We start from the raw sequence: 13,085 nt of genomic DNA, 5'->3' as shown, positions 1-13,085 counted from the left end.
AACACACGTTGGTTTAATTAAAATAATGAGTAGGTCAGGAAAAGAATATATCGGGTAAATTAGAGAAATGGTTTTGCATCATTATGTCGATACCGCTGCTGGAGGACTATCAGTTCCAGAGCTTCATCAGCTCTGTCGTAAGTGCTTCGGTATTGACATGATTTATAAACAAACTTTTCTTAAATTGTCTATTCATAAATTAATAAATTATTCAGAAACTCAGATTTCAACTCCCATTGGCAAAGTTGACTTAAAATGGATGTAGCTACTATTTTTAAGTCCATATTTGGTCATATACATGTCGCTCTTCATATCTTATATATATACTTGGATTTTAATTATCCGGCTTCGGTTAAGGTAAACTCAAAAAAGCGCTTCGGACGCATACAATTTATAAAGTGTTGAAATGAATGGTGATAGTTGCATCAAAACATGACAAAGGCACTAATTAAACATTTATTATATTCTGAGAAAAAAATGAAAAATCATCATCTGTTCATTAATTTTTAAATACACCATGATCGATTAAACTATAAATACATAGGGTCATTCGGCATTTTTGGGCCATTCACATGGCCTTGTTTACAAACACTGTAGATCCGCATGAAATTCCTACACTAACTCTATTACTTGTCAACGCTGAAGTAAAATAAATTAAGTGCATTCAACATTTTTTCACCCTAGTTTTCCATGTTTTAATCGATTTATTACAAACGTATCATGTTTAAAGGGATTAAATGATTGATTTTAAAAAAATAGCAAATTTTACTACCATCCCCTGCTTCACCTTCCAATGACAAAATAAAACAACTACAAATGTATAATACATGATATACAATGTAACTATTAAATATGGTTGTATCATTGATTATCAAATATACACTAAAAACAAAATGTGCACATCCCCATTTCCATGCTCAATTTTATCACAAACTAGCATAGTCTAGCCATAAGTGTCCTTATACAGAAGAATATACAATGCTAAGCAATGTGTGTCAGGCTACAAAGTAAAAATCAAATGTTGAACAATTGAATAATTTTTAGTTATGCACATACATATAAAAGGTAGACACATTTTACAGATTCCACTTCTGGCACTAACAAATCAAAATGACACGCTGATTAAGTACTTAAACATTAAAGAGTTTCAAATAGTTTTGAACAAATATTTCCTGTGTCGCCAGCATCAGCCATTCGCCTTCAACACAAACAAAAACAAATTGAATTTCAACCACCAACAAAAACAAATAGAACAGAAGTAACACTATAACCAAAAGTATGAATACTGCAACTAGAAAATTTATGCATTTTATATTGCAATTCCCGCATAGCTGTTTACGTTGTTTAGGCGGCGGAAGCATGGGTACTTGTGGTATAATAATCGGGGTTGCTTGTGGAATAACAACCGGTCTTGGTTGTGGTATAGGCTGTGTTGTAATAACAGATATTGGTGGTGGGTGTGAGGGTGGAATCGATATTCGTCGGGTTGGAGGGGTTAGAAGACGTGGTTGTCTTATACAACAGCAACAATTCTCTTCGCACGAAAGGCACTTTCCGCATGTGCATTTTTGCTGGGGTATTGGTATACGTAATGGTGGAGTCGATATTCGTTGGGCTTGTGGTGTTTGTTGGTGTGGTTGTAATATCATTGGTGGAGGGTGTACCTGACTTGTAACACAATTTTTACAACATGTGCATTCGAACCAATCATCCTCTGGGGAACGAAGATCACTAGGGCAACATCGCATTATACAACAGCAACATTTTTTTTCGCACGACAGGCACTTTCCGCATGTGCATTTAAATATTTCAATTTTGGGGGGATCCAGTTCAGAGGGAAAACATCTGCACAAACAACATGCAAAAGACTTTTGACATGCAAGACATTTTCTCAATATACATGTACAGAAATCATCTTCATCTGCATACGAAGGAAAACATCGTAAAATACAACAGCAACAATTTCGTTCACAATTCATGCAATCCCCACATGTACATTCAAACCAGTCTGATTTTGGAGGTTTTTGATGTTCAGGAAAGCAACGAAAACTAAAACATTTGCACGGTAGATCACACGACAAACATTCCCCACATCTACATGTACATATATCTGGATGAGAAGGTTTCAAAAACTCAGGAAAACATCTAAAAATGAAGCATTGGCAGTAAGGCATTGTACAAGCCAAACATTCCCGACAGCTACAATTCCAAATGTCATTTTTAGGGGGATTCAAGTGTGTTGGACAACATCTAAATGTAAAGCACTTACAAGGTCTTTCAAAGGCAATACAATCACCACATCTACATGTAAAGACATCAGACTTAGGTGGAACAAGGTGAGTCGGGCAACAACGTACTAAACAACATCGACAATTTCTTTCACAGCTCATGCAATCGCCGCATTTACATTCAAAGACATCGTCTTTTGGGATAGATAATTTTGTTGGGAAACACCTTACAATACAACATTTACAAAACTTTTCACAAGATAAACACTGTTTACAAGTACAATCACAAGCTTCTGTGTCTCGTTCCGGAAATCTGGAAGGGAAACATCTTAAGATGCAGCATTTGCAAGACCGCTCACATTTCCATTTGTTTTGTGCCCTGAAAAGAGAATTTTTTTTTTTCATTTTAGGAACATTCTTCTTAACTTAACATTCAGTGACAAGTTGTTCAATAGCTATTGATATACAGGTTGTCGTGCAATTTTGGTAGATCAAGATGATGAGAAAGAAATTTGGTGTTTGTAAACGGAAAATTATATGTTCGATAGGATCCAGTATTATGCCTAGTAAAAGGCTCCCACGGACAGTCGAGTATCAACCCTTATTACCAAGTATCGAGTACCGAAAAAATACTCGGTTTCCTGTCAGGATATTGACCTGTTTTCCCATAATTTCCTGAGGGGAAAACGCCCTTTGAGAGTTCAATAGAAATCACTGAATAGTCATAGTTAAAAAAAATGTTTGTAATATTTGTGCGAAATTGCTGGAGCACGAATCCAGGTGCGGTATTTTCTCGCCGTGTTGAAGACCGATTGGTGGCCATTGGCTGTTTTCTGCTCTTTTTTCGGGTTGTTGTCTCTATGGCACATTCCTCTATTTCAATGTTTTATTTATATACCACCTTTGTAATGTGTTTTCTTTGCAATAATAAAATGTTAATGTTGTTTTTTCTCGTTAGACTTTGTTAGCAATTATTATTTTCGAAGGGTATTTATTTAAATATTGATTTAATTATTGTTTACCTAATTGGTACACGTAGTGATTTGTCTATTGGTTAAGGTAGATCATGACGGGGATTATAGACTATCTAGCTCGATTAAATGGTGTAGAGGGATTATCGTCAATGAGGCAACGACCAGCATTGCGTAAAATGCGTAAAATGTGTATAATTGTTTACCTATTTTGTTGATAGTGTTCAGAGTGAGTTCTCAAGTTATGCTCAACAAAACTAACTAGTACTCGATTAGTGATTTTTTACCGAGTTCATATCCCTAGTATTCACTCAAACAAATCATGCAACGTACACCTATTCATTGTCGGTAGTAATCAACGCATTGTAAATGTGTCACTAAAATGGTGCCAACAATTTATGTATCTAGCTGTTTTCATAATTTTATGCTTTATCTCATTATTACATTTTTCTGTTCACAAAGGAATTATTGTATGACCTTGCTTTGACTTTTGCAGTTAAAGCTGTTGTCACATGTAACCGATCTCCCTTTTAGGCTTAAAAGCACATAAGTAATATCAAGAATATATATTAACATGTTTAACCCCACCTCGTTTTTGCGCCTGTCCCAAGTCAGGAGACTTTGGCCTTTGTTAGTCTTGTTTTTTTCTAATTTATAAGTTTTGGAGTTTTGTGTGACGTACATTTTGCCTAGGGGCTAGCTGAAGCCCGCTTCCGGGTGCGGGATTTTCTCGCTGTGTTGATGACCCATTGGTGGCCTTCGGCTGTTTTCTGCTCTTTGATCGGGTTTTTGTCTCTCTGACACATTCCCATTTCCTTTCTCAATTGTATTAAAGTTTTTAAGCTATCAAATTGGTTTTGAAATTTGAATTTGCTTATACAAAATTCGGTAAATATCGAAAACAAATTGTTCTGAGACTACGAAACTCGAAACTTCATTTACTCAGCATAATACAAAATAAATTGATCATATTTTTTTTCTGAAACTGATCTTATATTGGTATTATATTGTTTTTGAATTGCAGCTGGAATTGTTGTAATAATAGCCATATAACACAAAGATAGAACATATTGTTTATCTTTAAATGATCCCTGTCTCGGCGAAAAAGTGATGGGTGCATAAAATTGACATTCCACAAAATATCAATTTATTAATTTATTCAGGAAAATGTATCTTAGCGGTAATGTTATCACTTGTGCAAAATCGATATCAAATAATAGAAAAACATCGGACTCGCAGTTTGTGGTGTCGTGTGCTGTCGTTAATGAGAGATGTTCGTTGTTATTCTGCGGTTTACATGTTGTAATGTACTATTATATTATGTATTTATGCATTTCTCTGTGTTGTGTGTTCTTTCGTTTGTTTGTACTATATTCCTGTCACGCAGTGTTGTCATTTTAGCGATATTTTGTAACATTGCCAAATAAGCGGGAGGTTTGGATAGCCATAAAACCAGGTTCAACCCACCATATTTTTCTTAAAATGTCCTGTACCAAGTCAGGAATATGGCAGGTGTTATCAAATAGTCCGTTGTCTATATATGTATGTCTGCGTTTGTTTAAGTTGCAGTTCAGTTGTTCCTGTTGTACCGTTGTTTTCCTCCTATAGTTGATGTGTATCCCACGGTTTTAGTTTGTAACCCGGATTCGTCAGTCATTTTTGCGAACGTAAATTATTTTTTAAATTTATGAGTATAAAGACAAACAAAACCTAATGCCACTATCGATAGGTTGCACTTTGTAAATACAGCCGTTTCACAAACCACGCCTCTTTTGTATAATATATTCATAGATATTTTGGTTTGTTTACATACTGGTTTCCGGATATGATCTCTATGTTTCATCTCTTAGAGACATAACTTGGGAATATTACCAGTATAAATACACATGGATAGCGGCCAAATTGAATTCTGAATAAGTCCCAAAGTGAAGGGAGGGGTAGTACAAAATTTCGATCGATCGAGTGGACCTTGATGTGAATGGACGTTGTTTTTGTTATATGTGAAAATGTAAGCGTACTTTCATTCCGCCTTGTATTTATTCCGGGTAACTGTTTTTCACTAAAAAATATTGGATGTAAATAGTGTGAAAGCGTCGATCTTGATTTGGTTGTTTTGTTTATATTAGACCGGTTTATTGTTTACCTAAATAAATGGGTTAAAATTAAAATAATTTTCAAGGAACCAGTTTAATTAATCTGAGTCAATCTAGTAAATAATATTAATGATGACGAGGAAGATATTTTGATTATTAAAAATACTTTAACAATGATCAGGACATTGAACTTGATATAAACCAAATTTAAAGAGAAGATTTGTTCTTACATAAAGTTTCAATTATAGAAGCATCCTTTGATATTGACAAAGAAGATATGATTTTATATCCAAGTCAACCAAAGGGCAAATACACAGAAAAACTTCGGCAATCCAATAAATATAAATATTACAATTAGTGACTATTTAAAAGCATATGATTTTATAGATTTGCATAGAAAAATTATTTAAATCTTATTCGTAAATAAGCATTATTGTGTTATCGTGTGTTCAAAATGAGTACTAATCACTTCATCAATGTATGGATCTAAAGCACTAGTGTAACTAATCCCGATATAAAAAAACTAGTGCAATCATTCCGGTACAAAATCACTAGACAAGTGTAATCATTCCTGGTTGAAAAACACTAGATGAAAAATCTCCACTTTTTATATAAATCAGCTATGCAGGTTTCAAATACACTAAAAACTATTTAGCCACATTTTATATATTTTTCCCCTCCAAATAACCTTTTTAGAACCTTGTAATGACTGGTGGATGTTTTACACTGGACCCGGATAGAAAAACTTAGTGAAATTTTGTTGGTGGATAAAAAACACTGGTGATTTTCTTCCTCCGGATATAGTACACTGGCGGAATCAAGCCACTGTTACAAAATACGCGCTGATATATATTATTGCTCAACTTTCCAAGCTAGATAAAGGATTTATGTGATTCTGACTTGTAACAGTAGCGAGTTTATTTCATTATTTTGCAAAATTAGTCGTAAAGTAACATTTGTAGTGATGTAAACATTATAGTGTAAGAAAAGGTCCCGAAGGGAAGTTTATGATTAGATTTCTGTTTTCATTTCATCATGGAAAGACTCCTGTCGTTATTGACAAGTACGATACAGAATGCTTGTGAACAATTTCGTAACATTACATTTACGGTGCATGGAGAAAATGATAAAGTCAGAATTTCAATTATGTTTACTAATCAAGACAGTATCAAAAGTAAGCGTAAATCTTATTCTACAATTAAGCGTGACAAGAAAAGACAGAAGGAATATAATGAAAACAATAGTGACACTATAATTGCAGAATGTGACATAAATGCTCAGTGTACAAATTATACACGTCAGATAGTTGTGTGGAATTAGTTAGCGCCATGGACGTTGAAAATACCCCGAATGGCACCCCAACAACAGGTAAAATTCAATCAGCAGAAAGTGTAAATATTGATTTGTGTATATATGATACAGGTAAATCACCTGACTTATCAGAATGTGTAAACAATAGCAAAGCTGTCAATGTAAATAAAGATAAAAACACATGTTAAGTTGTCAAAATTGAAAACAGTAATGTTGACAAAGAGTGTACGTTGTATAATGATTCTGATTTTTTTACTACATTTAAGTTTAGAAAAACGAAAGATAGTACTTATAACAAACCGCCGGCTACAAACATTTGTGTTAAAAAGAAAGTAATTTACAATTCAAATATAAGAACTGAAGAAAATGAATCAGATAATTCGAATACACAAATCATACATAATGTAAGTGATGATGAAAAGTGTGATTTGATTTCCAAATTTGTCTTGAAAATAAGTTGGACTGCTAGTGATAAACTTATATGCAAAATTGAGAATACGGGTAGACTTATATATTTGATATGGAACAAAAAACATATGAAGAACTAACTAATAGTGATCGATATTACAAAAAGTTCAAAACAGTATTGACACAAGACTTCAGTGATGTTCGTGAAATGAAATATTTGAATGCTGAAATTGAACAGGCAATAGTGCAGCCAAATGAAAGAATACGCTAAAAATAATAAACTGTTGTAAATAATTTGTTGGTAAATATAATTTTTGTGAGCATGCAAGTATGCATTTGTAAGATTTAGTGTATGCTAGTTTTTTTTTTTTTTGCCATCGGAATTTCTTATAATTGACTGTTGTCTCATAGACATTGTTTCACATTGATGAATATCAACGTTTTTGATCGTGAATTTGCATGGCGGAATGGCATCCAGCCCCGTAAGAACATTTGATTAATTCGTTTCGTTTTTCGTCTTTTTTTTTTACTGACAACAAAGACAATTATCAGTCAATTTTATGTTTTATTTTGTATTCTGCGTAGGTTTCTTAAATGAGTTGAATGAATGAGCTGCATGAAAGATTAGTGTGAGGTAGCCTGATAGTATAGGGACTTGATGTTTTTCATAATAATGTTGTAAATTGATGTAGAAGATGATAATGATTTGTGCAATAAGTTTTATCAAGATAAAAAAAAGTACAAAATTTTAGTTTAAGTTTAAACTCTTAAAAATTCGAGGCACATACATGTTGAAAATATACCTCAAAGCCCTATATTTTGACCTTTGAAAAGAAGTAATAATGCATATGAACTTTCTATTCTAAGATAATATAATGTTTAATGAAACTTCAGAGTAGAAGTGGAACAATTTAAGTCGTAAAAGGAGTTCCTATGGTAAATTGCATTGTCTATATTTATAGAAGTGCAACCTATATATTTGTTCACGAAATTCGTATTCTGCATGTTGGTGGACACTAGATTAAGACGAATTTTTGAAGTTCAAATATCTGGTTTATCTTATGGTTTTTTTTTAGTTTTTTTTTTATATTTTTGCATTGATAAAAACTATTTTGTTTTTAATATTATTACAGTATTCTCTTGTTCAGGTATTTACCTTAACACGTGCTTTTTTATATTACTGAGTGTGTTGATTTAAGCATGTTATTTAAAAAAATTCAGTAGATTTAAAAAGGTACATCATATTTGATAAATAGTGCGTGCAAGAGCGAATGATTTTTTATAAGTTTGCATGATTTTAATGTATTTTGTGTAACCAACACTATTTAGTGTTTTATGTAATAATGGATCCTTATTTAAAAATGCATTGGAATTAAAGACACAAAATGAATAGAAACTGACTCATAAATAAGAAAATATTTGCACAATTTACTCGTAATATCTCTACACAGGGCCTATACTTATCAAATATATCTCATTTCACTGCACAAGGTATGCGTAGAAGTAATCAAAAATCACACAATAAAATTGACGATTAATGTTGTTCGTTTCTAACAACACTTTTATATATACAACAACGCCAAATACAAACTTATTAAGATTTTAACCGCCATATATTCTGCACTGTACATTTGTTACCAATTATGACCCTTTGAAATGTTAAAAATATCGTTTCAATGAATGAAATATCAAAATATTTACCTTTCCGGATCCCCAACTTTCGAATCACAAACATCACAATCACAGTCAAATTTTTTGGCGATGTAGTAAACCAGTATGCAGGGCAAAATAGGAATGAGCAAGACAAGAAACGGTAAAAAAATTATCATAAAGCATGTTTTGGTGTTTTCACTACATTCACACGATCTACAACAATCTGTGTCTCTTTGTGTCTGGCTGGGACTGTTTGATATATTGGTTTGTGTTGCAGGGTGTCTATAGAGTGGTGGATTTTCTCTTCTACCGATATGTCGTGGACTTTCAGTCCTTATGGAATGTCTTTTGACAGAGGATTGACGAATTGGATTCTTCCAATACACCGTACAACATTTGCAACTTGTAAAAAAACGCCATGATACCTTAGAGATGGAAAATAGTCCGTTAAGAACCAATAATATTTCAGTTGCATCTACAGTACAGTCCAATGTGCAAACATCATAAAATCCCATAATCAGCATTATCTGAGAAATTTCAATAAAAAATAAAAACACGAACGTTTCAACGTATTCATGGATAATCTTTTTATCTATCACCACACCTTTTGTTTCATGAAACATTTGGTATATAATATGTAAAATCTGAACCATCGATAATATTGTTGCTACTATGGTAAATACCAGAAAAACAAATTGCACAGTTTTACCACTTCCTTCGCATTCGATGGTGAATTCTACATCTTTAACTCTTCGTTCTGCAACGAGTGTATAGTTTCCTCTTTTGTTCATTTCAGAATATTCGACCCAATCAAACACCAGATCGAGAATAATAAGCACAATGGAAATTATATGTTTTGTTAGGTTAAACATCCTACGTCTTTCAAAATGAGGTTTCTTCTTCCATTCATCATTTTCTTCTGCAATTAGTGTATTAATCGGCGATTCCTGGCCTTCATTTCGTGGTATATGCCTACGTGTTAGAACATTACAGTTTCCTGCTGTCTCTGGTGATAAAATAACTGGCGAAGAATATGGTTGGTTTTCTTCTTGACGATCAGTCGTTTTTGGACTATCAAATTGTTTCATTTCCCATGCAAAACTTGATCCAGAAACAGGATTGTCAATTAAAATTGTAGAATTTGGCGAAGTCGGTTCATCCATATTTGATGTCGATTTTTCATCGTCAGAAATATCAGTAGTTGGTCTCCTTTCCATTTGATCTGTTGTCTCTGGTGTTTCCCTTGTCTCTAGATTCGTTGTCTCTGGTTGTTTTCTTTTATCTAGATCTGTTGCCTCTAATTTAATCATTGTGTCTAGATTCTCTGCCTCTGATCGTACTCCTGTCTCTTGATGTGTGGCATCTGATGTAACTGGTGTAATCCGTGTCTCTGGATCCGTTGCCTCCAATGTGATCATTGTCTGTAGACTTGGAGTCTTTGGTATTTTGTTTATCGCCAAATCCAATTTTTCTGATGTTTTCAATGTTTCTATAGCGGTTCCCTCTAATGTTGTCCTTGATTCAGGATCAGGACCGGGATAATTTTCAATCTGAATTTCATTTATTTGCTCTGTTTCAGAGAAACCATAGGATGGTTTAGAATCATAATTTCCAACGTTCGCTATCGGTAGCCTTTCTATATTTACAGTATCCTGCTCTAACGTATTGCTTTTCAAATCAATCTCCTTGTCAAGTGTCTCCTTATTTGATTTTTGGTTCTGTTCTGAATCCAACTGTTGATCTGTTTTTAAATTTTGAGTTGCAGAGGATTCACTTTCCTTACTTTTATTATCCATCTCCAAAAAAGATATGTAACTATAGACTCATCAGTAAGGTTTTGAATATCCCTGTCTGTAATCAGATAATGCAATTAATACTACTCTTTTCTTTTATAACTGTACTTTGCATAATTTTCTCGATTAAGGTGCGCTATGAATATTTGAATCATGCTACCTAAAATTAAATATAATAAAAATGTTTATTGTTTTATACCATTTTAAGTGTACTTGTGTTCTATAATAAATACGTACGTATTGTTTATGGTGCACAAACAACAGATCTATATAATCTTTTGCGTTCATAATTAAATAGCATTGCCAGTTTTCCTGCCATAGATGAGTGATTCTATTCGGGTACTCTCAAACAAAACCAAACTGGCTTACATAATACTGCAAACAAACTTATCTTCGCGGATACTTTATTTCGTGTTTTGCCCTTTCTAGCACACTTCGCGGCGATTTAATTTCGCGATTTTCAAATTTATTTGATGGAGTTGAATAACAAGAGATCTAAGTTTTACTTATTCGCGACGGTTTATATTCGCGTTTTTTTTTCTATTCACGAAATTTGCGAAAATAAATCGCTCGCAAAAATTAGTTGGTTTACAGTATTACCAAGTATAGTGAAAGCTGCGTTAAACTCCAACTATCAATAAATTAACCTTTTTAGTTTTGTACAAGTGTGATTACAATTCAGAACGATTCCATATTGGTATCATTTTCCAACAAGATGCCTTCAAACCCTCTAGAGTATTTTAATACATTTTGACAATGTGTACCTTACCTTGTAAATACTTTTTGGCGAATTTTTGCGGGGTTCCAGATGATGAATTTACTGTAGCATTCTCGAAGGAAAATCGATACCTATTTTGTGAGTAAACATTACCAATAGTGTCCAACTCATAATCTTCAAACTTTCTTGAATATGTATTTTCACATAAAAAAACGTGTAGAGTTTCATCTTTCTTCTTGAAAAAAGGTCGATTTTCGCAAAATAAAGTCTTCCTACAGATTTGAACCCTGAATCGACAGACCTTCTTAAATACTAAATATAAATTTGCACATGACCCTTAACAAATATTACTGTCCGATATTATTGTGCAAACATTCAAAGGAATAAACTGAGGCAACACAGACAAACAGACAAACAACAGTACACAAAACACATCGTAGAAAAATAAAGACTGAGTAACATGAACCCACCAAAAACTGGGGGTGATATCAGGTGCTACTTAAAAGTAACCAGATCCTGCTCCACATGTGGCACCCGTCGTGTTATAGAAATCAGTTTATATCACATTTCCTTGGGTCTTCCTTTAGACATTTCATTTACTATTGTCATTAACATGCATATTGTGTTTAAATTACGAACCACTAGTTTTGCAATCCGATCGTTTGAGTCTTTGTTCAATTTATTCTTTCAGTGGGTGTCAACAAAAAGTCAGCGTAAACTAGAAGCTTCAAGGAGCCTGTATCACTCATCTTGGAATTTGTACATAAAATTGGTATAATGCAATCAAAATATTCTGGCAATTTTTAAGGAAAAAGGGGGAAAATTGGTACAAATTAAGTAAATTTTGTCCTGTTACTAGTTTTTACCATTTACAGTTTATCTTTATCTGTTATCAACATGGTTATAGACACCGCGTAGAAAAAGATGTTGGTTAATATTGTCATTGAAAGTCAATAAAGTTTATAAGGTGTCAAATTACAATTTCAGTCACGTCGACTTATTTGTAGATCTTTTCCTGCTGACCTTACGACTATTAATAGTTGTCTCTATATAGTATAGTTTCCGCAAAATACACAAATATGTAAAACAAGTCATAACTTCCCTTCAATTAAGTAAGACCTATAACATGTATAAGGATTGAACTAAGTATGTTTTGCAATGTTGACTTATTTTTTTTATCGTAACCTGTCCTAACGACTGTGCGATGTGACTGTCATACAAGTGAGAGGTTTAGCTAGCTTTAAAACCAGGTTCAATCCACCATTTTCTACATAAGAAAATGCCTGTACCAAGTCAGGAATATGACAGTTGTTATCCATTCGTTTGATGTGTTTGAACTTTTGATTTTGCCATTTGATTGAGGATTTTCCTTTTTGAATTTTCCTCGGAGTTCAGTATTTTTGTGATTTTACTTCTTATCATAATGCTTTTTACAATTTTCGCTATCTACTCTTTTTTTTCAACAACAAACATATGGGTAAAAATCTACATTTTCTTCATTCAAGGATAATAAGTCTTATAAGCATTCGATTTAAATGTATATCACAAAAGGGGGGGGGGTTCACTTCCTATTATTGGGTTTAAAGGGGATGTGCCAAAAATATGGGTCATTATTTTGCGAGATTTTATATAAAAATGAACCTCCTTTTTAATGACATCCTATACTAAAATGCATTTACATTTGATAACTATTTATTTGATTTGGGGTATGATCTACAGATCATAGAAACATATGCTATTGAGAATCTTACATTATTAATGGTCAATTATAATATAAGATTAAATCAATTCATTTGAAAGTTTACCTTTTAAAAAAGTTCCCAAATGAACCCCGGGAATTTGTCTTCTATTTGTATATTACTATAGGTCATTCTTTCGTTAATATTTATATAACTATAGGTACTGAATTT

General features: G+C 33.1%; 1 protein-coding gene across 2 annotated transcripts in view; it reads right to left on the bottom strand.

Moving 5' to 3' along the window:
• Positions 1–470: 470 nt before the first annotated feature.
• LOC127726032 (uncharacterized) overlaps positions 471–13,085 on the bottom strand; it is a 30,113-nt gene continuing 17,498 nt past the window's right edge. For both annotated transcript variants that reach the window (XM_052233330.1, XM_052233331.1), the window contains exons 2-3: positions 8,713–10,617; positions 471–2,607 (exon numbers count right to left, since the gene is read on the bottom strand). In XM_052233330.1, coding sequence (XP_052089290.1) covers positions 1,131–2,607; positions 8,713–10,460 — 3,225 coding nt within the window. In that variant the 5' untranslated portion in view covers positions 10,461–10,617 and the 3' untranslated portion in view covers positions 471–1,130. The remainder of the gene's footprint in view (positions 2,608–8,712; positions 10,618–13,085) is intronic.

Source organism: Mytilus californianus, unplaced genomic scaffold, assembly GCF_021869535.1.
Source record: "Mytilus californianus isolate M0D057914Y unplaced genomic scaffold, xbMytCali1.0.p SCAF_16, whole genome shotgun sequence".
Classification (NCBI taxonomy): Eukaryota; Metazoa; Mollusca; class Bivalvia; order Mytilida; family Mytilidae; genus Mytilus; species Mytilus californianus.
Note: the sequence above shows the minus strand (reverse complement) of the source record. Positions and strands in the feature narration are given on the sequence as shown.